This window comes from Scyliorhinus torazame, chromosome 6 (genome assembly GCF_047496885.1).
Source record: "Scyliorhinus torazame isolate Kashiwa2021f chromosome 6, sScyTor2.1, whole genome shotgun sequence".
In the NCBI taxonomy this organism is placed as follows: Eukaryota; Metazoa; Chordata; class Chondrichthyes; order Carcharhiniformes; family Scyliorhinidae; genus Scyliorhinus; species Scyliorhinus torazame.
Window position 1 is genome coordinate 250777308 of NC_092712.1, and position 22859 is coordinate 250800166.

General features: G+C 50.2%; 1 protein-coding gene across 2 annotated transcripts in view; it reads right to left on the reverse strand.

Moving 5' to 3' along the window:
- Positions 1-6622: 6622 nt before the first annotated feature.
- LOC140425372 (androgen-dependent TFPI-regulating protein-like) overlaps positions 6623-22859 on the reverse strand; it is a 257276-nt gene continuing 241039 nt past the window's right edge. For both annotated transcript variants that reach the window (XM_072509570.1, XM_072509569.1), the window contains one exon: positions 6623-7443. In XM_072509570.1, coding sequence (XP_072365671.1) covers positions 7415-7443 — 29 coding nt within the window. In that variant the 3' untranslated portion in view covers positions 6623-7414. The remainder of the gene's footprint in view (positions 7444-22859) is intronic.

The window sequence follows — 22859 nt, forward strand, 5'->3', positions numbered from 1 at the left end:
GGATATGGGAAGGGGGATATGGGAGGGGTGCTATTGGGGAGGGTGGATATGGGGAGGGAGGATATGGGGAGGGGGGATATGGGGGAGGGGGAGGGGGATATGGGGAGGGGGATATGGGGAGGGGGGCTATTGGGGAGTGAGGATATGGGGATATGGGGAGGAGTGATATGGGGATATGGGGGAGGGTGGATATGGGGGAGGGGGGATATGGGGAGGGGGGCATGGGGGGTATGGGGCAGAGGTTATATGGGGGAGGGGGATGAGGGGAATATGGGGAGAGAGATATGGGGAGGGGAGATCTGGGGCATATGGGGGATGGGCGAGGGGGGTTCTGGGGGAGGGGGGATATGGGGGAGGGGGGATATGGGGAGGGGGGATATGGGGGATATGGGGAGCGGGATATGAGGGAGGGGGATATGGGGGAGGGGGATATGGGGAGGGTGGTTATGGGGGAGGGCTTATGGGGTATATGGGGAGAGGGGATATGGGGAAGGGGGTTATGGGGATATGGGGAGGGTTATATGGGGATATGGGAGGGGGATATGGGGGTGGGTGGATATGGCAGATATGCGGGAGGGGTATATGGGAGGGGAATATGAGGTGGGGGATATGGGGAGGGGTGATGTGGGGATATTGGGGAGGGGTGATATGGGGAGGCGGGATATGGGGGAGGGCTTATGGGGTATATGGGGAGAGGGGATATGGGGAAGGGGGTTATGGGGATATGGGGAGGGTTATATGGGGATATGGGAGGGGGATTTGGGGGTGGGTGGATATGGCAGATATGCGGGAGGGGTATATGGGAGGGAGAATATGGGGTGGGGGATATGGGGAGGGGTGATGTGGGGATATGGGGGAGGGGGGATATGGGGAGGCGGGATATGGGGAGGGGGATATAGTGAGTGGGGATATGGGGTGTATGGTGGAGGGGGGATATGGGGAGGGGGGATATGGCGGAGGGGGATATGGGGGAGGGGGGATATGGGGAGGGGTATATGGGGATATGGGGAGAGGGGATATGGGGGATGGGGATATGAGGGATATGGGGGAGGGGGATATGGGGAGGGGGAATATGAGGGATGGGGGAGGGGGGATATGGGGAGGGGGGATATGGGGAGGGGGAATATGGGGCAGGAGGGATATGGGGAGGGGGTATATTGGGGATATGGGGGAGTGGGGGATATGGGGGAGGGGGATATGGGGGAGGTGGATATGGGGGAGGAGGGATATTGGGGATGGGGTATATGGGAAGGGGACACGGGGAGAGGTGCTCTGGGCGATATGGGGAAGGGTGGATATGGGGAGGGAGGATATGGGGGAGGGGGGATATGGGGAGGGGGAATATGAGGGAGGGGGGCTATGGGGGAGGGGGGATATGGGGAGGGGGGATCTGGGGGATATGGGGAGGGGGAATATGGGGCAGGAGGGATATGGGGAGGGGGTATATTGGGGATATGGGGGAGTGGGGGATATGGGGGAGGGGGATATGGGGGAGGTGGATATGGGGGAGGAGGGATATTGGGGATGGGGGATATGGGAAGGGGACATGGGGAGAGGTGCTCTGGGCGATATGGGGAAGGGTGGATATGGGGAGGGAGGATATGGGGGAGGGGGGATATGGGGAGTGGGGATATGGGGAGGGGGGAATATGGGGGAAGGGGGGATATGGAAGATATGGGGGTGGGGTATATGGGGATATGGGAAGGGGGATATGGGGAGGAGTAATATGGGGATATGGGGAGGGTGGATATGGGGAGGGGGGATATGGGTGAGGAGGGATATGGGGGGTAAGGGGAGTGGGGGTATGGGGGAGGGGGGATATGGGGAATATGGGGAGTGGGATATGTGGAGGGGAGATCTGGGGGATATGGGGAGGGGGATATGGAGAGGGGGAATATGGGGTAGGGGGAATATGGAGGAGGGGGGATATGGGGAGGGGGGATATGGGGAGGGGGGATATTGGGGAGTCGGGATATGGGGGAGCGGGGATATGTGGGATAGGGGATTTGGGGAGGGGGATATGGGGAGGGGACTATGGGGATATGGGGGAAGGGGAATATGGGCGAAGGGGATATGGGGGAGGGTGGATATGGGGGATATGGATATAAGGGCATGGAGGGGGGACTCACCCTGGCTGCCCTGACGAGGTCGTTCACCTTCTTGTGGCACTGGGTGCCTGTCCGTGGTGTCAGTCCACGGCGGTGACGGCCTCTGCCTCCACCCTCCACAGACGCCGGCTGTGGCGTGGGCAACTCTGCGGCCATGTCCGGGATACAGGGCCTCCGTCCTCTGCTCCACTGCGTCCAGGAGTGACTCAATGTCACGGGACTGGAATCTCGGGGCTGAGCGGCGGGCGGCCATCCAGTCGGGTCTTCTGGTTGGTTGGGGGAGCAGCACGTCTTATGAGCCGTCACGCCGTGCGGTGTTAACCACGTGAGCCAGCGTGGATAGCGTCACGTCGCGGCTAGTCCATTCCGGGCCAGAGACTTAGCGACGTTTGGAGTGGCGCTATGCAGGTGGGATTTGCGCCGTTTTTGGCACCAGTCGGCGGACATCGCGCCGATAACAGAGAATTTCGCCCCACAACTCCTTGACCTTTACCATAGTCATGGAGAGGGGTAGGACCAGACAGTATGGGAAGTTATTTAATTGGGGGGGGGGCAGGAGGGGGGGGGGGAATTATACTGCTATTATGTGGAGGAGCAGAAAGTGGGAAAAGTTGTTCTTGGAGAAATGCACAACAGTAATGTGGGGGTTGTTTAAGGAGCACTTGCTGCGAGCGCTGGATAGTTTTGTCCCACTGAGACGAGGAAGGAATGGTAACGTGAAGGAGCCTTGGATGACAAGAGAAGTGCAGCTTCTAGTCAAGAGGAAGAAGGAAGCTTACGTAAGGTTGAGGAAGCAAGAATCTGGCACGGCTCTAAAGGGTTACAAGGTAGCCAGGAAGGAACTCAAAAGTGGACTCAGGAGAGTTAGAAGGGAGCATGAAAAAGCCCTGGCGGGAAGTGTTAGGGAAATCCCCAAGGCGTTCTACACTTATGTGAGAAATAAGAGGATGATAGGGGCAGCACGGTAGCATTGTGGATAGCACAAATGCTTCACAGCTCCAGGGTCCCAGGTTCGATTCCGGCTTGGGTCACTGTCTGTGCGGAGTCTGCACATCCTCCCCGTGTGTGCGTGGGTTTCCTCCGGGTGCTCCGGTTTCCTCCCACAGTCCAAAGATGTGCGGGTTAGGTGGATTGGCCATGGTGAATTAATTGCCCATAGTGTCCAAAATTGCCCTTAGTGTTGGGTTGGGTTACTGGGTTATGGGGATAGGGTGAAGGTGTGGACCTTAGGTAGGGTGCTCTTTCAAAGAGCCGGTGCAGACTCGATGGGCCGAATGGCCTCCTTCTGCACTGTAAATTCTATGAAACTATGATCAGAGTGAGAGTTGGGCCATTCAGGGATAGTGGAGGGAAGTTGTGCCTCGAGTCTGAGGAGGTGGGGAGTCCCGAAATGAATATTTTGCTTCAGTATTCACTGGAGAGAGGGACCTTGTTGCTCTTGAGAACAGTGTGAACCAGGTTAATAGACTCGAACAGGTTGATATTAAGAAGGAGGATGTGCTGGAAATTTTGAAATACATCAGGATAGGTAAGTCCCCTGGGCCTGAAGGGATATACCCAAGGTTACTACGGGAAGCGAGGGAGGAGATTGCTGCACCGTTGGCGATGATCTTTGCGTCCTCACTCTCCACTGGAGTAGTACCGGATGACTGGAGGGAGGCAAATGTTGTTCAAGAAAGGGAATAGGGAAATCCCTGGGAATTACAGACCAGTCAGACTTATGTCTGTGGTGAGCAAAATATTGGAAAGGATTCTGAGAGATAGGATTTATGATTATTTCGAAAAGCACAGTTTGATTAAAGATAGTCAGCATGACTTTGTGAGGGGCAGGTCAAGCCTCACAAGCCTCATTGAATTCTTTGAGGATGTGACGAGATACATTGATGAAGGTCGGGCAGTGGATGTGGTGTATATGGATTTCAGTAAGGCATTTGATAAGGTTCCCCATGGTAGGTTCATTCAGAAAGTTAGGGGGCTTGGGATACAGGGAAATTTGGCTGTCTGGATACAGAATTGGCTGGCCGAAAGAAGACAGCGAGTGGCAGTGGATGGAAAGTATTCCGCCTGGAGATTGGTGACCAGTGGTGTCCCACAAGGATCGGTTCTGGGACCTCTGCTCTTTGTGGTTTTTATAAATGACTTGGATGAGGAAGTGGAAAGGTGGGTTAGTAAGTTTGCCGATGACACAAAGGTTATAGATAGTGTCGAGGGGTGTTGCAGGTTACAACAGGACATTGACAGGATGCAGAGCTGGTCTGAGAAGTGGCAGATGGAGTTCAACCTAGATAAATGTGAGATAATTCATTTTGGAAGGTCGAATTTGAATGCTGAATACAGGGTTAAAGGCAGGATTCTTGGAAGTGTGGAGGAACAGAAGGATCTTGGGGTCCATGTACCTAGATCCCTCAAAGTTGCCACCCAGGTTGATAGAGTTTTTAAGAAGGAGTATGGTGTGTTGGCTTTCATTAACAGGGTGATTGAGTTTAAGAGCAGCGAGGTTTTGCTGCAGCTTTATAAAACCCTGGTTAGACCACACTTGGAATATTGTGTCCAGTTCTGGTCTTATTAGGAAGGATGTAGATGCTTTGGAGAGGGTGCAGAGGAGATTTACCAGGATGCTGCCTGGACTGGAGGGCATGTCTTATGAAGAAAGGTTGAGGGAGCTAGGGCTTTTCTCACAGGAGCGAAGAAGGCAGAGAGGTGACTTGATAGAGGTGTACAAGGTGATGAGAGGCATGGATAGAGTGGATAGCCAGAGGCTTTTCCCCAGGGCGGAAATGGCTGTCACCAGGGGACATAATTTTAAGGTGAATGGAGGAAGGTGTAGGGGAGATGTCAGAGGTAGGTTCTTTACACAAAGTGTGGTGGGTGTGTGGAATGCACTGCCAGCTGAAGTGGTGGAGTCAGAGTCATTAGGGACATTTAAGTGACTCGTGGACAGTCACCTGGACAGCAGTAAATTGAAGGGGTGTAGGTTAGGTTGATCTTAGATTAGGATAAATGGTTGGGACAACATCGTGGGCTGAAGGGCCTGTACTGTGCTGTACTGTTCCATGTTCTATGTTCTCTATGTTTAAGGGAAGCTAGATAAGCATATAAGGAAGAAAGGAATAAAATGGTATGCTGATAAGATTATGTGAAAAGGGGTGGAAGGAGGCTTATGTTCAGCATAAATATTGGGCTGGACCAATAGGTCCAAATGACCTGCTCCTGTGCTCTATACACAAAGCACCGATATACAGTGGAGTTCCCCAGGATTCTATCAGGTCCATGGCAATATGTGAGCAAAAGCTATAAACAATATGAAACGCAGAAATGTAGCAAACACTGATAAGGATAGCAACAGACTTCATGAGGACATAGGCATACTGGGAAATGGGCAGACATGTGGCAGATGAAATTCAATGCAAAGAAGTACAATTTTGCACGGAGAACGAGGAGATGCAATAAGGACACGTACAGTTTTAAGGGGATTTGGGAGTTAGCAGGACAAGTTGAGAAGAGTGTTCAAGAAGTAAATGGGATCTTTGACTTCATTAATAGATCATAGATCATAGAATTTACAGTGCAGAAGAAGGCCATTCGGCCCAACGTGTCTGCAGCGGCTCTTTGAAAAAGCACCCCACTTAAACCCACACCTCCACTCTATCCCCGTAACCCAGTAACCCCACCTAACCTCAGGGCAATTTAGCATGACCAATCCACCTAACCCTGCACATCTTTGGACTGTGGGAATAGAAGCATGATTCCTGGGTGGTCAGAGTCAGTGCAGGGTGGCTCCCTGGCCCTCCCCCTGGAATGTGGGCACCTTGGCACTGCCCAGATGGCACTGCCAAGCCAGCAGGAGCACTGCCTGGTGCCAGGGTGGCAGTGCAATGGTGCCTGAGTGCCAGGGTGGCAGTGCCAAGGGGCGGGGGTATTGTGGGCCAGGCCTATGAAATGAGGGTGGAGGGGGGGGTTTGAAGTGTGGGGGAGTGCAGGGCAGGTAAGTAGGGTCCTCCGGGATGTTGGGTGGGTGAGGGTCATAGAAAGAAGGGGGTGATGTAAGGGGGCTTGGGGAAGCCTGAAGAGGGACGAGCCACAGGGACCTCATAGCAGGGTCAGTATATAGAGGACACAGATTTGCCAAAAGAACCAGAGATGACAGAGGAAGATTGAAGAATGCAGTGAGTTGTTGTAAACTGGAATGCACTGCTTGAAATGGTGGTGGGAGCCAATTCAATAATAACTTTCAAAGGGGAATTTTATAAATTCTTGAAGGGAAAGTATCTACAGGCCTGTGGGGAAGGAGCAGTATAGTTGTGCCAAAGACTCAGTGCAGGGGCCAGGGTTTTCCAGGCCCGCTGTGGGGAGACCAACCATGCAGGATGTGGCAGGCCAGCCAGAAGACCATTGACAGGTATGATGGGCCTCTACTGCGCTGGATTATTCTATGATAAAGTATTCTGTAAGTTGATGCATTTTTACTTTTGTAATACTTTTACTAAATTTTAAAGTATGTAAGCTGCACAACATTCACTTTCCACCCATTTTATTTGATTTCTTCATAAGTTACAAAGGATGACTAAATACTCTTTTTATCAGGTTCGTTAGGGTGTGTGCAATTTCATTATTTCACTAAAGATAATTTGTCACAGTGCTTGTGCTTAAATTTCTTTTTAACAACAGTCAATTCTAAATGTTTGATTCATTGAGTGAGTAATGTAATACATCATTCATCCTGATGCTTTATACACAATGGCTAACCATACTTTTACTTAACTTGATCTTAATGCAAAAATTACCTGACCAGACTATTTCCATCATAGCACAAAATGAGTATTTTCCCACCTACCCTGCTACACACTACACCACGTATTACATAGCTAAACACATCAGCCCTGAAATTCCAAAGGGGGTTTTCCGGGTTTCCCATTTGTTCTGGAGCAGCAGACTAGCTGTAGCTCCTAAACAATAGTAACAGACCTCAGGTAAATAATTTCCATCGGGTTTTGTCCTAAATTCCATCTCCCTGATTCCCACCTTCCCCAAGCTTTGGAATTTCTGACTCAGCGTATTTTCTGGATGGCGATATTGCCAGTTGGCTCTGAGAGCTTGCTTCAAAGCTGATCCATCTCTGAATGGTAAGTTCTGAGAAATTTCAGAGTATTTTGATGTGAAGAATCAACCAGAATGAATGCAAACAGTTGTCAAGATAGAAAAGGCTTGTTTTGTTTGGGATATAGCTGTAGGCAGGATGTAGCAGGGTGCTCCAAGGTGCATAAGATGCCCAAATTCTTGTGCAGGTTGACAGGCTTGCATCCCATTTATGTGTTCTTTGCTTTTTCAGCTGAACCTGAAAATAAACAAATATAAATGTGTAATTATTCTTTTGGAACTTAACAACAGGAGTAGGTAATTCAATCCCTCAAATCCATTCCATCATTTAGTTAGGTCATGGCTGCACCTTAGCTCCATTTACCCAGCTTCATTCCAGAACCCTGAATACCCTTAACTTAACAAAAAACAATATTTCAATCCTAGTTTTGAAATTTTCAATTGACCTAGCCTTTTGGAGGGAGAGTGCTCCAGAATTTCACTACTGTAAACGCGAAGAAGTGCTAAGTGGCCCAGCTCTCAAGTTCACATTATATATTCAGATCCTGGACTCCCTGCCAGAGGAAATCATTTCTATCTACTTAATGAAAACCCTTGGGGCTCAATTTTCATGTTAGAGGTGGTCAGCTCAAGTCGGGGAAATTTCCTAACTTAGCACACCTGCCTTGAGAAAAAGTTACCCTGAACAGTGCAACTTCCATTCTGGGGGTGGGAGGAGTGGGGGGTACAGGATAGTCGTAGGCCCACAGATAGCCACAGGAGTTGCTTAGTGCTCGGTTTTTGAGGACTTCACCCCAGTTGTGTTGTTAAAAATCAGGCCCTCTAGCCCTCACCTCTTACACCCACTAACCCCCCACCCATTCCTCATACCTCCATTAATCACCATAGCACATCATGCCCCATACAAACTCATGCCAACCCATGCCCCCATCACCCACCATCCTTTACTCCTACATCTGTCATACCAACTTACCCAGTACCCATAATGGGCAATCCTCAGGATCCATGCTGAGATGTAGGAAAATAATGTTCTAAGTATTTATTCACGGATTTCACTGTACAAAACAATTCTCATTCATGAAATCCTATTCAATGCAGTTAAATGCATTCAAGTACTTAAATTAATGAAAACAAGCATTTGTATTCATAACTCCACATCAAACATAGCTCGTCCTTTAATAACCTCTTTAATCTGCCAATCAAACTATGAACATACAGTCCCCACGTGTGATAATGACTGGTTATGGAAGCAGTGAAGCAGTAATAATGGTATAATGATAGCACTTAGAGTTATGATAACCGGCATCTATTAAATGTGATTTAAAAAATTCACTCACAAATACAGGCAGGCAGATCTTTTTCAAAATTTAAAGGGCAAAGGCTTTAGATAACTTGACAGTTTCACTGTTCTCCATACCTTATGAGCCCTTCATGAGCACTTATGTCTCTATCATAAAATAGTGAATCAGACACTGGGTTCAGGCCAGTCCAGGAATGAAAATTGGATCTGTTTAAAAGGCACAGCTGATTAGTTATTCATGCCTATGTACTTCATACACCACTCCCTTTCCCCTTCTGCTGAAAATGAGATCTGCTGCAAATGGGAGTAGGATGTTTGGATCCAGGTCCCATCTACCATTTTAAGTACAGAGTCTCCATGACTCTGCGAAAATGCAGCCCTTGGATAGGCAATGGTAAACATTGCTTTGATGAATTGTCTGGTGCAAAAATAAAACAGAAAAAGTGGCCAAATGATGACTTACAAGGGAAATCAAAGATAGCATTAGATCCAAGGAAGAGGCATACAAATTGGCCAGAAAAAATAGCAGACCTGAGAATTGGGAGCAGTTTAGAATTCAACAAAGGACGACAAAGGGATTGATTAAGGAAAAATAGAGCGTGAGAGTAAGCTTGCGGGAAACATAAAAATTGACTGTAAAATCTTTTATAGGTATGTGAAGAGAAAAAATTGGTGAAGATAGGCCCCTTGCAGTCATAAATTAGGGAATTTATAATGGGGAACAAAGAAATGGCTGAACAACTAAATACATATTTTGGATCTGTCTTCAAAAAGGAGGATAGGGTTTAGCGAGAGGGAGGAACTGAAGGAAATCAGTATTTGTAGTGAAATGTTGTTGGGGAAATTGATGGGACTGAAGGCCAATAAATTGCCAAGGCCTGATAATCTACATTCCAGAGTACTTAAGGAAGCAGCCCTAGAAATACTGGTTGTATTGGTGGTCATCTTCCAGGATTCTATAGACTCTGGAACAGTTCCTATAGATTGGAGGATAGGTAATGTAACTCCAGTATTTAAAAAGGGAGGTAGAGAGATCTCAAAATTATATGCCAATCAGCCTGACATCAATAGTGGGGAAATATTAGAGACCATTATAAAAGATTTAATGGCAGAGCACTTGGAAAACATTGGCAAGATCAGACAGACTCAGCATGGATTTACATGGCATTGGGGATAGTGTATTGAGATGGATAGAAAACTGGTTGGCAGACAGGGAGCGAAGAGTAGGAATAATCAGATCTTTTTTCAAATGGCAGGCAGTGACTAGTCGGGTACCACAGGGATCAGTGCTAGGACGGGGGCTATTCACAATATATATTAAAGGTTTAGGTGAGGGAACTAAACGTAATATCTTCAAATTTGCAGGGGTTTGATAAGGTTCCCCATGGTAGGCTGATGGAGAAAGTGAAGTCTCATGGGGTTCAGGGTGTACTAGCTAGATGGATAAAGATCTGGCTGGGCAACAGGAGACAGAGAGTAGTAATGGAAGGGAGTTTCTCAAAATGGAGAACTGTGACCAGTGGTGTTCCACAGGGATCCGTGCTGGGATCACTGTTGTTTGTGATATACATAAATGATCTGGAGGAAGGTATAGGTGGTCTGATTAGCAAGTTTGCAGATGACACTAAGATTGGTGGAGTAGCAGATAGTGAAGTGGACTGTCAGAGAATACAGCAGAATATAGATAGATTGGAGAGTTGGGCGGAGAAATGGCAGATGGAGTTCAATCCGGGCAAATGCGAGGTGATGCATTTTGGAAGATCCAATTCATGAGCGAACTATACGGTAAATGAAAAAGCCCTGGGGAAAATTGATGCACAGCGAGATCTGGGTGTTCAGGTCCATTGTACCCTGAAGGTGACTGCGCAGGTCGATAGAGTGGTCAAGAAGGCATACGGCATGTATTGAATACCAAGAGTTGGCAGGTCATGTTACAGTTGTATAAGACTTTGGTTTGGCCACATGTGGAATACTGCGTACAGTTCTGGTTGCCACATTACCAAAAGGATGTGGATGCTTTGGAGAAGGTGCAGAGGAGGTTCACCAGGATGTTTCCTGGTATGGAGGGCGCTAGCTATGAAGAGAGGTTGAGTAGATTAGGATTATTTTCATTAGAAAGATGGAGGTTGAGGGGGGACTTCATTGAGGTCTACAAAATCATGAGAGGTATAGACAGGGTGGATAGCAAGAAGATTTTTCCCAGAGTGGGGGACTCAATTACTAGGGGTCACGAGTTCAAGGTAAGAGGGGAAAAGTTTCAGGGAGATATACATAAGAACTAGAACTAGAAGCAGGAGTAGGCCATCTGGCCCCTCGAGCCTGCTCCACCATTCAATGAGATCATGGCTGATCTTTTGTGGACTCAGCTCCACTTTCCGGCCCAAAAACCATAACCCTTAATCCCTTTATTCTTCAAAAAACTATCTATCTTTATCTTAAAAACACTGAATGAAGAAGCCCCTACTGCTTCACTGGGCAAGGAATTCCATAGATTCACAACCCTTTGGGTGAAGAAGTTCCTCCTAAACTCCTAAGATCCCCCCTCACCCTTTTAAATTCCAACGAGTACAGTCCCAGTCTACTCAACCTCTCCTCGTAATCCAACCCCTTCAGCTCTGGGATTAACCTAGTGAATCTCCTCTGCACACCCTCCAGTGCCAGTACGTCCTTTCTCAAGTAAGGAGACCAAAACTCCAGGTGTGGCCTCACTAACACCTTATACAATTGCAGCATAACCTCCCTAGTCTTAAACTCCATCCCTCTAGAAATGAAGGACAAAATTCCATTTGCTTTCTGAATCACCTGTTGCACCTGTAAACCAACTTTTTGCGACTCATGCACTAGCACACCCAGGTCTCTGCACAGCAGCATGTTTTAATATTTTATCATTTAAATAATAATCCCTTTTGCTGTTATTCCCACCAAAATGGATAACCTCACATTTGTCAACATTGTATTCCATCTGCCAGACCCTAGCCCATTCACTTAGCCTATCCAAATCCCTCTGCAGACTTCCAGTATCCTCTGCACTTTTTGCTTTACCACTTATCTTAGTGTCGTCTGCAAACTTGGACACATTGCCCTTGGTCCCCAACTCCAAATCATCTATGTAAATTGTGAACAGTTGTGGGCCCAACACTGATCCCTGAGGGACACCACTAGCTATTGATTGCCAACCAGAGAAGCACCCATTAATCCCCACTTTTTGCTTTCTATTAATTAACCAATCCTCTATCCATGCTACTACTTTCCCCTTAATGCCATACATCTTTATCTTATGCAGCAACCTTTTGTGTGGCACCTTGTCAAAGGCTTTCTGGAAATCCAGATATACCACATCCATTGGCTCCCCGTTATCTATCGCACTGGTAATGTCCTCAAAAAATTCCGCTAAATTAGTTCGGCACGACCTGCCCTTTATGAACCCATGCTGCGTCTGCCCAATGGGACAATTTCCATCCAGATGCCTCGCCTGGAAAGATATTTCTTCCTTGATGATAGATTCCAGCATCTTCCCTACTACCGAAGATAAGCTCACTGGCCTATAATTACCCGCTTTCTGCCTACCTCCTTTTTTAAACAGTGGTGTCACGTTTGCTAATTTCCAGTGCGCCGGGACCACCCCAGAGTCTAGTGAATTTTGATAAATTATCACTAGTGCATTTTCAATTTCCCTAGCCATCTCTTTTAGCACTCTGGGATGCATTCCATCAGGGCCTGGAGACTTGTCTACCTTTAGCCCCATTAGCTTGCTCATCACTACCTCCTTGGTAATAACAATCCTCTCAAGGTCCTCACCTGTCATAGCCTCATTTCCATCAGTCACTAGCATGTTATTTGTGTCTTCCACTGTGAAGACCAACCCAAAAAACCTGTTCAGTTCCTCAGCCATTTCCTCATCTCCCATTATTAAATCTCCCTTCTCATCCTCTAAAGGACCAATATTTACCTTAGCCACTCTTTTTTGTTTTATATATTTGTAGAAACTTTTGGAAAGTTACGTGGAAAGTTCTTTACGCAGAGGGTGGTGGGTGCCTGGAACGCATTGCCGGCGAAGGTGGTAGAGGCGGGCACGATAGCGTCATTTAAGATGTCTCTAGACAGATGCATGAATGGGCAGGGAGTAGAGGGATACAGATCCTTAGAAAATAGGCGACAGTTTTAGATAGAGGATCTGGATCAGCGCAGGCTTGGAGTGCCGAAGGGCCTGTTCCTGTGCTGTAATTTTACTTTGTTCTTTGACACAAAGCTGGGTGGGAGGGTGATCTGCAAGGAGGATGCAGAGATACTTCAGTGTGATTTGGACAAGTTAAGTGAGTGGGCAAATGAATGGTAGGTGCAGTATAATGTGGATAAATGTGAGGTTATCCAATGAACTAGCAAAAACAGAACGGCAAATTATTATCTGAATGGCTGTACATTGAGAGAGGGGAATGTGTAATGAGGCCTGGGTGTCCTTGCACACCTGTTGCTTAAGTTAAGCATGCAGGTGCAGCAGGTAGTAAAGAATACAAATGGTATGTTGGCTTTCACAGTAAGAGGATTTGAGTACAGGAGCAGGGTTGTCTTGCTGCAATTTTACAGGGCCTTGGTGAGACCACACCAGGAATATTGTGTGCAGTTTTGGTCTCCTTAGTTGAGGAAAGATGTTTGTTCTATAGAAGGAATGCAATGAAGGTTTACCAGACTGATTCCTGGGAAGGTGGGAATGATGGATGAGGAGGGATTGAGTCAGGAAGGATTATATTCACTGGAGGTCAGAAGTATGAGAGGGAAATCTCATGAAAACCTATAAAATTCTAACAGGGCGAGACAGGGTAGATGCAGGAACGATGTTCTCAATGGCGGGTGAGTCCAGAACCAGGGGCTGCAGTCTAAGAATACAGGGTAAACCATTTAGAACTTAGATGAGGAAAAACATTTTCACCCAGAGAGTAGTGAGTCTATGGAATTTGCTACCACAGGAAGCAGTTCAGACCAACGTAATGTAGGCGGATTCTCCGTCCAGCGGCGCCAGAATCGCGAATTGCGAACTGGCGGAGAATTGTGTGTCAGTTGAAAATTGAGGCCAGTGCTGGAAGCCCAACGGAACACACTGCTCCAGCCACAGTGCCTTGATAGCATTGTGACTGCGCTCCACGCCCCACTCCAGTGTTGTCATGCAAATTGTACAGTAACAGCAGTTACCATATCATTAATGGGCCCGACCCGGTACTCTCCCGCCTCCGGCGACGCTCCGTCACCGCCAGGCAGAAGTGATATCAGCATAGTTCACTTGTGGTATTTAAAAATGGGAAGCAGTGCAGTGGCTGCTGAGAGTGAGAGAGGAGGTAAGATGTGTTTCCAAAGGTGCAACCGTGGGCTGACAGTTATGCCACTGGCTGTGGGGAGGACATCTTCCAGAGCTGTGGGGAGGTGTAGCTGGTAATGACTAGTGGATAGGCCGTCAGTTCAGGATGCTCCCCGCTGGGATTGGGGTAGCCGGACATGGACCGCCATTGCCGCAATCTGCAAGGCAGCCATCTGGCTGCGCACTCCACTGACTGCCCACTGTGACCCGTAAATGTGCAGAGCGCCACCAGCTGTATTGGTGCACCCCCGCCCCCCCCCCCAACCCCAGGCCACCCCACAGGAACCCCCAGACCCCAACTGGCCCAGCGCAGTCAGTGGCACAGCAGGTGACGGCACCCCTCAAGTGCGTCCATCTGAGGTGCTGTCCCACTGCAGGGCGAGCATGGGGGGGTGGGAATGGGCAGAGACCATCCTGAACAATGGCCCTTGCCACCCTCCCTGGCACACTGCTCTCCCCCCCCCCCCCCCCCCCCCGGGCCAGGGCCCATCAGTGGCACCATCAGCCGGCCCACCCTATGGAAACACTAGCCTTCACAGAGCCCGCCTCTCCACTGTGCCCCTATTCCCATCCTGTCCCCAGACAGGTAGGTACAACCCATGCATCACACAGAGGACCTATAGCACATTACAGATACGGTCCCAACAGGTGCCCAGCTCCATCCAGGGGCCCTACCCACACACATACCACCAGGCATGGCACTGGTCAGTGGTACGCGGTGCCTGACCCTGCAACCAGGTAGGGCTCTGTTGGCAGGGTAGCATGCTGCCCACCCACGATAGATCCCACAGGAAGCCGCAGGACAATAGCTACACAGTGTAACGCAGGCAGCGACGGGTGGCAGGGCAGGAGACCTCCGGTGACAGACAATGGTGGGACCAGGGGTGGGCTACAGAGGGAAGAGTGCCAGGGGAATGGGTAGGGGCAGGGCTAGGACTGGGAGGGGGAAGGGGGGCATGTGGGGGCAGAGCGTGGACTTAGCATGTTGAAGACGTGGTTCAGGTACCTGGGCTGCTCTGGATGGGCCCCCAGGTACAACCCTGGTTGGCCTGCTGCGTCCACCACAACATTGCGCAGCAGAGCGGCGACATGCTGGAGGAGGTGGTGGAACGGCATCCTCGTCTGGTGAGGGGGGCGTGGAGGAGGGCCAGGATGGGGCCTGGCCAGGTACAGTAGGCTGCACAATGTATGCGTGGGGTTACTATGCACAGGACTGTGGTAAACCACTGTTGCACCTGTATTAGGTGATGTAAGGTAGGACCTGTACTACAGGTTTGCCGGTACTCCCTGTCTGCTGGCTCCGCCCAGTAGGCGGAGTATAAATATGCGTGTCCTCCATTCAGCAGCCATTTTGCCAGCTGCTGTGGGAGGCCACACATCTTAGAACAATAAAACTTTAATCACTGGCTAGCTTGTTTCGAGGCGTACATCAACTCAGCGACCACCCCTGTTCTTGAGGCTAAGATACAGATCCTGTACTCAAGGTTGAGCTCCAACGTGTTTCCACTGATCCAGGACGCCCCGAACTACAACGACGCCATGGCGCTTCTCAAAGAAAACTATGCACAGAAAGCGAACACGCTCTTCGCCAGGCTGGTACTCGCCACTCGCTTTCAACTCACTGGTGAGTCCATAGAAGACTTCTGGCGGGCCCGAATCCCACTCATCCGGGACTGTGACTGTCAGGCCGTTACGGCCACCGAACATTCCAACCTTCTTATGCAGGACGCGTTCGTAACGGGGATTGGGTCGGATCGCATACGCCAAAGACTGTTAGAAGGGGCCCGCTCGACCTAGCTGAAACAAAGAAGCTAGCGCTCTCCATGACGGTTGCCTCACGTAACATTCAGTCCTACCCCACCAGCCGCGTGGCCCACCCTTCCTACCCCTCGTAGACCCCACAGGTTCACCGGTAGTCCCTGCCTGCTGGCTCCGCCCAGTAGGCGGAGTATAAATATGCGTGTCTTCCATTCAGCAGCCATTTCGCCAGCTGCTGTGGGAGGCCACACATCTTAGAGCAACAAAGCCTCGGTTGTATCCAACTCTTGTCTTTGTTCAATTGATTGTGCCTCAATAACAATCTAATCGCCTCCAGTTTCGCTGACTAGGGGGCCTTGCCACCGGCAGCTCAACTGTCCCATTCCACCCCCTCAACCACTGCCCCACTGTGCCCCCACCCCCCGCTTCCGACGTTCCATCTCCCCACCCCCCACTTCGGGCATCCCACCAGCTGCACCACAGGGTGGGGGCCCTGAGTCGGCATTACCAGCCGGTCTGGTCCATGGGGCAGAGGATCATGACAACTCACTCCGCAATGAGCTCTGGTGCTCCACAACGTCTGACTTTCGCCCGGGCGTTACATACCACTGTCCTCTCGGATGATTGCTGCATGTGTGCTAGCCATTCCATCACACAGGCCCACAGTCCTTCACGGAGGGCAGGGGTGGGTCTGGGGTCCGGGGCGGTGGGGGGGGGGGGTGGGGGTGAGCAATGTCAGGTCATGCACCAGTTGGCCCTAACACGCAGCACCTCACTGGCCCCTGCCGCCTCCAAGGGCGGCGACTGGAGCTACCCTCCCACTGCCCTGGGGACCCTGGCACATGCCATCCTCAAACACCCACACCCTGTATTGCCGGCCTTCCGCACCCCCCTCCAAACCCAACACCGTCACCCCGCAACACCCCCTCCCCCCCACCGCCACCACACCCGACTGACACACCCTCTGCACCCAGCCCATCATCCCTCACACCCTGCACGCAGAAGGCCGAGGCTGGTCGGAATATCAGAGAACAGGTGTTTATTGGCGCCAGTGCAATATACTTTAACTGTGCCCTAGCCCCGATGCTATCCTATGTGCTGCACCCATGCCAACTTAACTGGTGTCTAACTTTTGACCCTTACGTGTCCTAATGCTCCTTTTAGATGGTCCCCCAAGCGGTAAAGCAGAAGTGGAGGTGGCCTGCTATGTAACCCGCCCTGCGACCTGGGTTCCCTTTAGTTGTCGTCTGATGCAGCCGGCCTGGATGGGTCCGCCAGTCTTTCAGGTGTCACATGGTGCCACCCTGCTCAGTCTGCTGCTTAATGGGTTCACCAGGAACATGAAGGAGGGGATTCAAAGATGCTGTGGTGTTTCGGCACCTCCCATACGAGGTGTCACCGGCACGGGCCTCATTGTCTCCACTTCCTTCAGGGTGCCCGATGGCCCCAGGCTACTCCTTGAGATGGGGTGCATCTGGAAAACGATCAGGGGGCTCCGCCGTCTCCTGGCTCTGCTGGTGGCTGGTCCCGTCTCAACCAGGGTCTCCATGCTCCCTGGTTCCTCTGGGAGAGGGTCACTTCCCTCAGGAACTGGGCCACATCATTCAGGGACCGAACCAGGTCTCTCTGGGACTGGCTCAGGTCAGCCAGCACAAGGCCAATGCCCTTGATGCCCTCAGACATGGTCTGTTGTGATTGGGCCATGCTCTGGAGCACCGCAGCAATGTCCATGTGGCCCTGGTGCCTGTGACATGGCCGCCCTGTTCTGTGCCTCAGCCATCGCTGGCACAGAGTGTCCAGGCCTCAGACATCCTGATCCATAGCTGAAACCTTTGCATCTCAGGTCTCCATCGCGGGCGCCACATGTGCAGTGTTGGCCTGGATGGCATACATGGTTGATACTGCCTTCTGCTCCTGCAGGTGGCTTGACTCCTCCAACTGCACCAGCTGGTGCTGGATGGTTGCTGAAAACCCCTCATGTAGTCCCGGCTCTGCGCCTGCATCTTCAATATTGATGGGTCCACCCTTTCCAGAAGTGAAAGACCCGTCTGGATGGCAGTTAGAGCCTGGGGTCGGGCTCCCGTCTAACCATCCTCCCCCTTGGGGGTTCTTACCTCCATGTGATGTGACGCTCCATGTGACATAGACATTGCAATGCATTGGGGGCTCACTTTGTTGTCTCATGCTGACCTCCACGTCTCAACTCACCCACCCCACCGGCCAGGTCGAAGGCTCCGCGACAGTGAGGGGCCACAGGTAAGGCAGTCCCCTCCGGTCTTCTCCAGCTCTCTGTGGTTGTAGGCAGCCTTCTGCTGGGGGGGGACAGATAATGCACAGTGTGAGACACTCGGATGCGGGCAGCACAGGGAGTCCACAGCTGGTGGCCTGTGTGTGCGGGGCACCCATCCATGGCAGGCAGTACAGGTGTTGGCACGTGGTGCAGGGTGGAGTGCGAGGGAGCTACTGGCGGATGGGGTGTGGCCACCCTCTGGGGAAGGAGGGGTGGAGGCTGGGAGATGTTGGGTGGGGTGGTGTGGGATGGGGGTGGTGCCAGGGTCACGGAGCTGGTGACTCACCAGGTCTAGCCATGGAGGTTGCCCACCCTAACCCAGCACTGCCTACCAGGGTGCCTGATGGGTCTGCATGGGGAGGTGGGGAGGTAGTGTGTGGGGTGGGGGTGTGTGTGGGATGGGGATGGTGCCAGGAGCACAGAGTTGGTGAATCACCCTGGCCTCCCTGAGGCGGTTGTGCAGCTTATTTCTGCACTGCTGCACTGTCCTTGCGGTAGGGCGCACGGCGGTCAAGGCCTCTGCCACCTGCGCCCAAGCCCGGTTGACATTGGCGGGTGGCAGCTGCATTCCCACCCCAGGTAACAGGAAGTCCTGTCTCCCTTCTACGGCATCCAACAATACCTCGAGCTCTGCATCTGCAAATCTCAGGGGTGGTGGCATCTTCTTGGTTGGAATGAGAGTATGTGGCAAGTGGAGTGTTTGTATGTGGCTTGTCAGACTCTCCAGTGGCAATCCCAATCCCAGTGAATCCGACGCCGGCATGAGTTGGAATTGCACTAGTTCAACGTGGTGCGAGTGATGGTCCATTAGCATGTCTGAATTGCTCTGGGATCGGTGCCGTCATCGGGACCATGGAACACGTGCCATTCAGTCCCAGCGTCGGTCGGCACTGAGTCTCTCAAATGCTGAATCCAACCATGTATGATTTCCAGAAGGAGTGAGATATAGCTCTTGGGGCTAATGGGATCCAAGGATATGAAGGAAAGCGGGAACAGGTTACTGAGTTGAATGATCAGCCAAGATCATAATGAATGGAGGAGCAGGCTTGAAGGGCCAAATGGCCTACTCCTGCTCCTATTTTCTATGTTTCTGTGTCCAATTCCTTAAACATCTTAATTAAATTGTCTTCTAAATCTTTTACACACAAGGAAATACAAGCTGAGTCAATGCAATTGGTCCTCATAACTTAACTCTTTTCAGCCTGATATCATTCTCATGAATCATGCTGCACCCTCTCCTAGATTATCACATCCTCTCCCTGCTGTGGTGCCCAGAACAAAATGCAGTTGATGCCAACCCAGACGTTTATATAACCTATTACCCTCTTGTATCCCCATACCTTAAGGAAAAGGCTAACTTTCGATCAGCCTTTTTAATTATTTCCGTAAATATCCACTAGTTTTTGGTAATCTCTGTATGTTGACCAGTACATTTCTCCCTGCTCCTCTAAAGTTCCCAACATTTACATAAAATTGGAATGATGTTCTGGCCATCTTCTTCGAGATAATACTTTGTCAGGAACAGTAGCAGTGGTGGTACAATCTTACTAGACCAGGGATTCAGAGGCCCAGAGTAATGCACTAAAGACATGAGTTCATCACACCATAGCAACTGGGGGATTTAAATTCAATTAGTTGACCAGCATCAATTGAAAAGCTAATCTCAACAATGATGGCCACAAAACTACCAGATTTCCATATAAACCCATCCAGTTCACTCATGCCCTTCAGCGAAAGAAATCTTCTGTCTTTATCTGGTCTGGCCTACATGTGACGAAAAGACCAACATTAATGTGGTTGACTCTTCAATGCTGTCTAAAAGTACCTAACAAGCCACTCCAAAGAAAAGTCCACTCAGCATTAACCTGTCCATGGGGAATGACAAACCATGTAATGTCCTCCTCGCTGATATCTAGGCGCTTGTGGCAAAATTGGAAACGCTGTTCCATAGACGAGCCAAGCAACAGTCTGAAATTGTCATACTTAGCAAATCATACCTTACAGTCAATGCCCCAGACTCCATCAATACCGCCCCTGATGTGGCAGCACAGTCAGCAGGAATGGTCACTCCAAGGTGAAGGGCCTGTGTTGGCATTGTCAGTGTGTCCCCATACAAGAGTGATGATAACTCACTGTGAGGTTAGCTCTGGTGCTCCTCAGTTTCTGCAAAAGTCTGACTCCTGTCTTTCTGCTGACAGCGCGCTCACACCCATCCTCTGAACGGGGTCTGCATTGAAATCTGCTGGATCCCAGGACTCAGCTGAATCCCAGCCAAATGCTGAGCCTCTGGACAAGGTTCTCCCAGAACTGACGCAGATGATATGACACAGCTGTGACATTCAGGAGAACGTGTCAGCAACATTCCAGCGACTGCAAGGCCGATTGGAAGAGCCCCAAAGCTTTCATGAACAGGAGATGGCGCCGGCATTTCATTTTGATATTGAACCACTGTAAGGATGGGGCGAGGTGAATAGAGGGGGAACAGGCGGTAGGGGTGCGGATAGGCCCGTTGTGAAGATTAAAATGACAGAAGCATCACGTGCATCAGGTGTGACATGTTTTAATAGTGAGTATTTTAATGTGCCAGATTTCAATTCCCCTTAGCTACAGATACTGACCCCCTCCCCCAGCGCACAAACAGTGCTCTCACTCTTCTTCATCCTCCGTATTCTAGTGCAACATCTAGGTGTCCCCAGGTTGCACCTCAGAGTTGGAGGCAGCCTGATGCCTTCCGCACCCTGTGGCCTTTGATAGTCTTGACAACGGCCTCTGGAGGGGTTGGAGCCGAGGAGTGCTCCGGCTGACTTCCTGCTGTCACAGGCATCACAGTGCCATCCTGTTCTGCCCGTTGCCCTCGAGATGTGCTTGTGTCAGAAGGGAGGATTTAGAAGAACTGAGATCACCTTAGTCTCCTTGGTGAAAGGCACTGGGTTGATCTACAGCACTTTCTCCTCACTGGTGGTGCCCATAAGGCCCTGGGTGACTCTATGGGATGGAGGGGCATGTGTAGTGAGCTCTGAGTCATCTGATGCTGCCAGTCCTGCTGGCTCCCCATTGGCTGCACCATGGTGTTGATGCCCTTGGCGATGCTCCTCAGTGACTGGGCCATGCTCTGGTGTGTCTCAGCAATGTCCACCTTTATCTGGGACATTTCCCTCAGTGACTGGGCCATGATGTTGAGGCTCTCAGCCATTGTTGTTACAGGCTGAACAACACCTTGGACACCACCACCCAAGGGGCAGATGTCATGCTCCAGGTTTTCCACTGCGGTCGCCATCCTTGCAGTGTTGACCTGGGTGCCAGTGTAATGCCGGCGCCATCTCCTGTTCATGAAAGCTTTGGGGCTCTTCCAATCGGCCTTGCAGCCGCTGGAATGTCGCTGACACTTCCTCCTGCATATCTCGGCTGTGTCATATCATCTGAATTAGTTCTGGGAGAACCTTGTCCAGAGGCTCAGCATTTGGCTGGGACCCAGCTGAGTCCTGGGATCCAGCAGATTTCCAACTGCAGTCTCCCTTGGACGCTACTGCCTCATCTGATGCGTATCAACAGCTGTGTGATGCTCACCAGATAGTATCCCAGAAGCCTGTCCACTAATGTCGCCCACCGAGATGTGTGCCTCTGTGCTGATGGAAGGTGTGGGTGATGCATTCCTAGTGTTCTCCTTGGAGCTGTCCTCCAAGGTGATCTCTTGAATGGCAGGGGGGCACGACTCCAGATGGTCCAGCCTCATCAGATTACAAAAGCAGAATGCTATTTAAACGGAGAGGGAGACTGCAGAATGCTGCTATTTGGAGGGATCTGGGGGTCCTTGTACATGAACCACAAAATGTTAGCATGGAGGTATAGCTAGTAATTGGGAAGGCAAATGGAATGTTGGCCCTTATTGAAATGCATGATGTGGAGATGCCGGCATTGGACTGGGGTGAGCACAGTAAGAAGTCTTACAACACCAGGTTAGTTTATTTCGAATCACTAGCTTTCGGAGCACTGCTCCTTCCTCAGGTGAATGAAGAGGTATGTTCTAGAAACATATATATATAGACTAAGTCAAAGATGCAAGACAATGCTTTGAATGCGAGCAATTGCAGGTAATTAAGTCTTTACAGATCCAGAGATAGGGGTAACCCCAGGTTAAAGAGGTGTGAATTGTCTCAAGCCAGGACAGTTGGTAGGATTTCGCAAGCCCAGCCGGATGGTGGGGGATGAATGTAATGCGACATGAATCCAAGGTCCCGGTTGAGGCCGTACTCGTGTGCGGAACTTGGCTATAAGCTTCTGCTTGACGATTTTGCGTTGTCGCGCGTCCTTATTGAAAGGGGTATAAAAGCCTTCCTACTGTACAGGCATTGGTAAAACTGCACCTCGAGCACTGGAGTTATTGGACTCCTTACGTAAGAAAGAATACACTTGCATTGGAAGCATTTCAGAGAAGTTTCACTCGGCTGATTCCAGGGATCTTAAAAATAATATAGATACATAGATACATAGAAGATAGGAGCAGGAGGAGGCCTTTTGGCCCTTCGAGCCTGCTCCGCCATTCATCACGATCATGGCTGATCATCCAACTCAATAGCTTAATCCTGCTTTCTCCCCATAGCCTTTGATCCCATTCTCCCCAAGTGCTACATCCAGCCGCCTCTTGAATATATTCAAAGTTTTCACATTAACTACTTCCTGTGGTAATGAATTCCACAGGCTCAGCACTCATTGTGTGAAGAAATGTCTCCCTATCTCTGTCCGAAATGGTTTACCCTGAATCCTCAGGCTGTGACCACTGGTTCTGGACACACCGATCATTGGTAACATCTTCCGTGCATCTACCCTGTCTAGTCCTGTCAGAATTCAGAGACACAGAAGTCTCTATGAGATCCCCCTTCATTCTTCTGAACTCCAGCGAGAACAATCCCAACCTAGATCAATAATGGATCTTCCTTTTAAGATGTAGGTGATGAG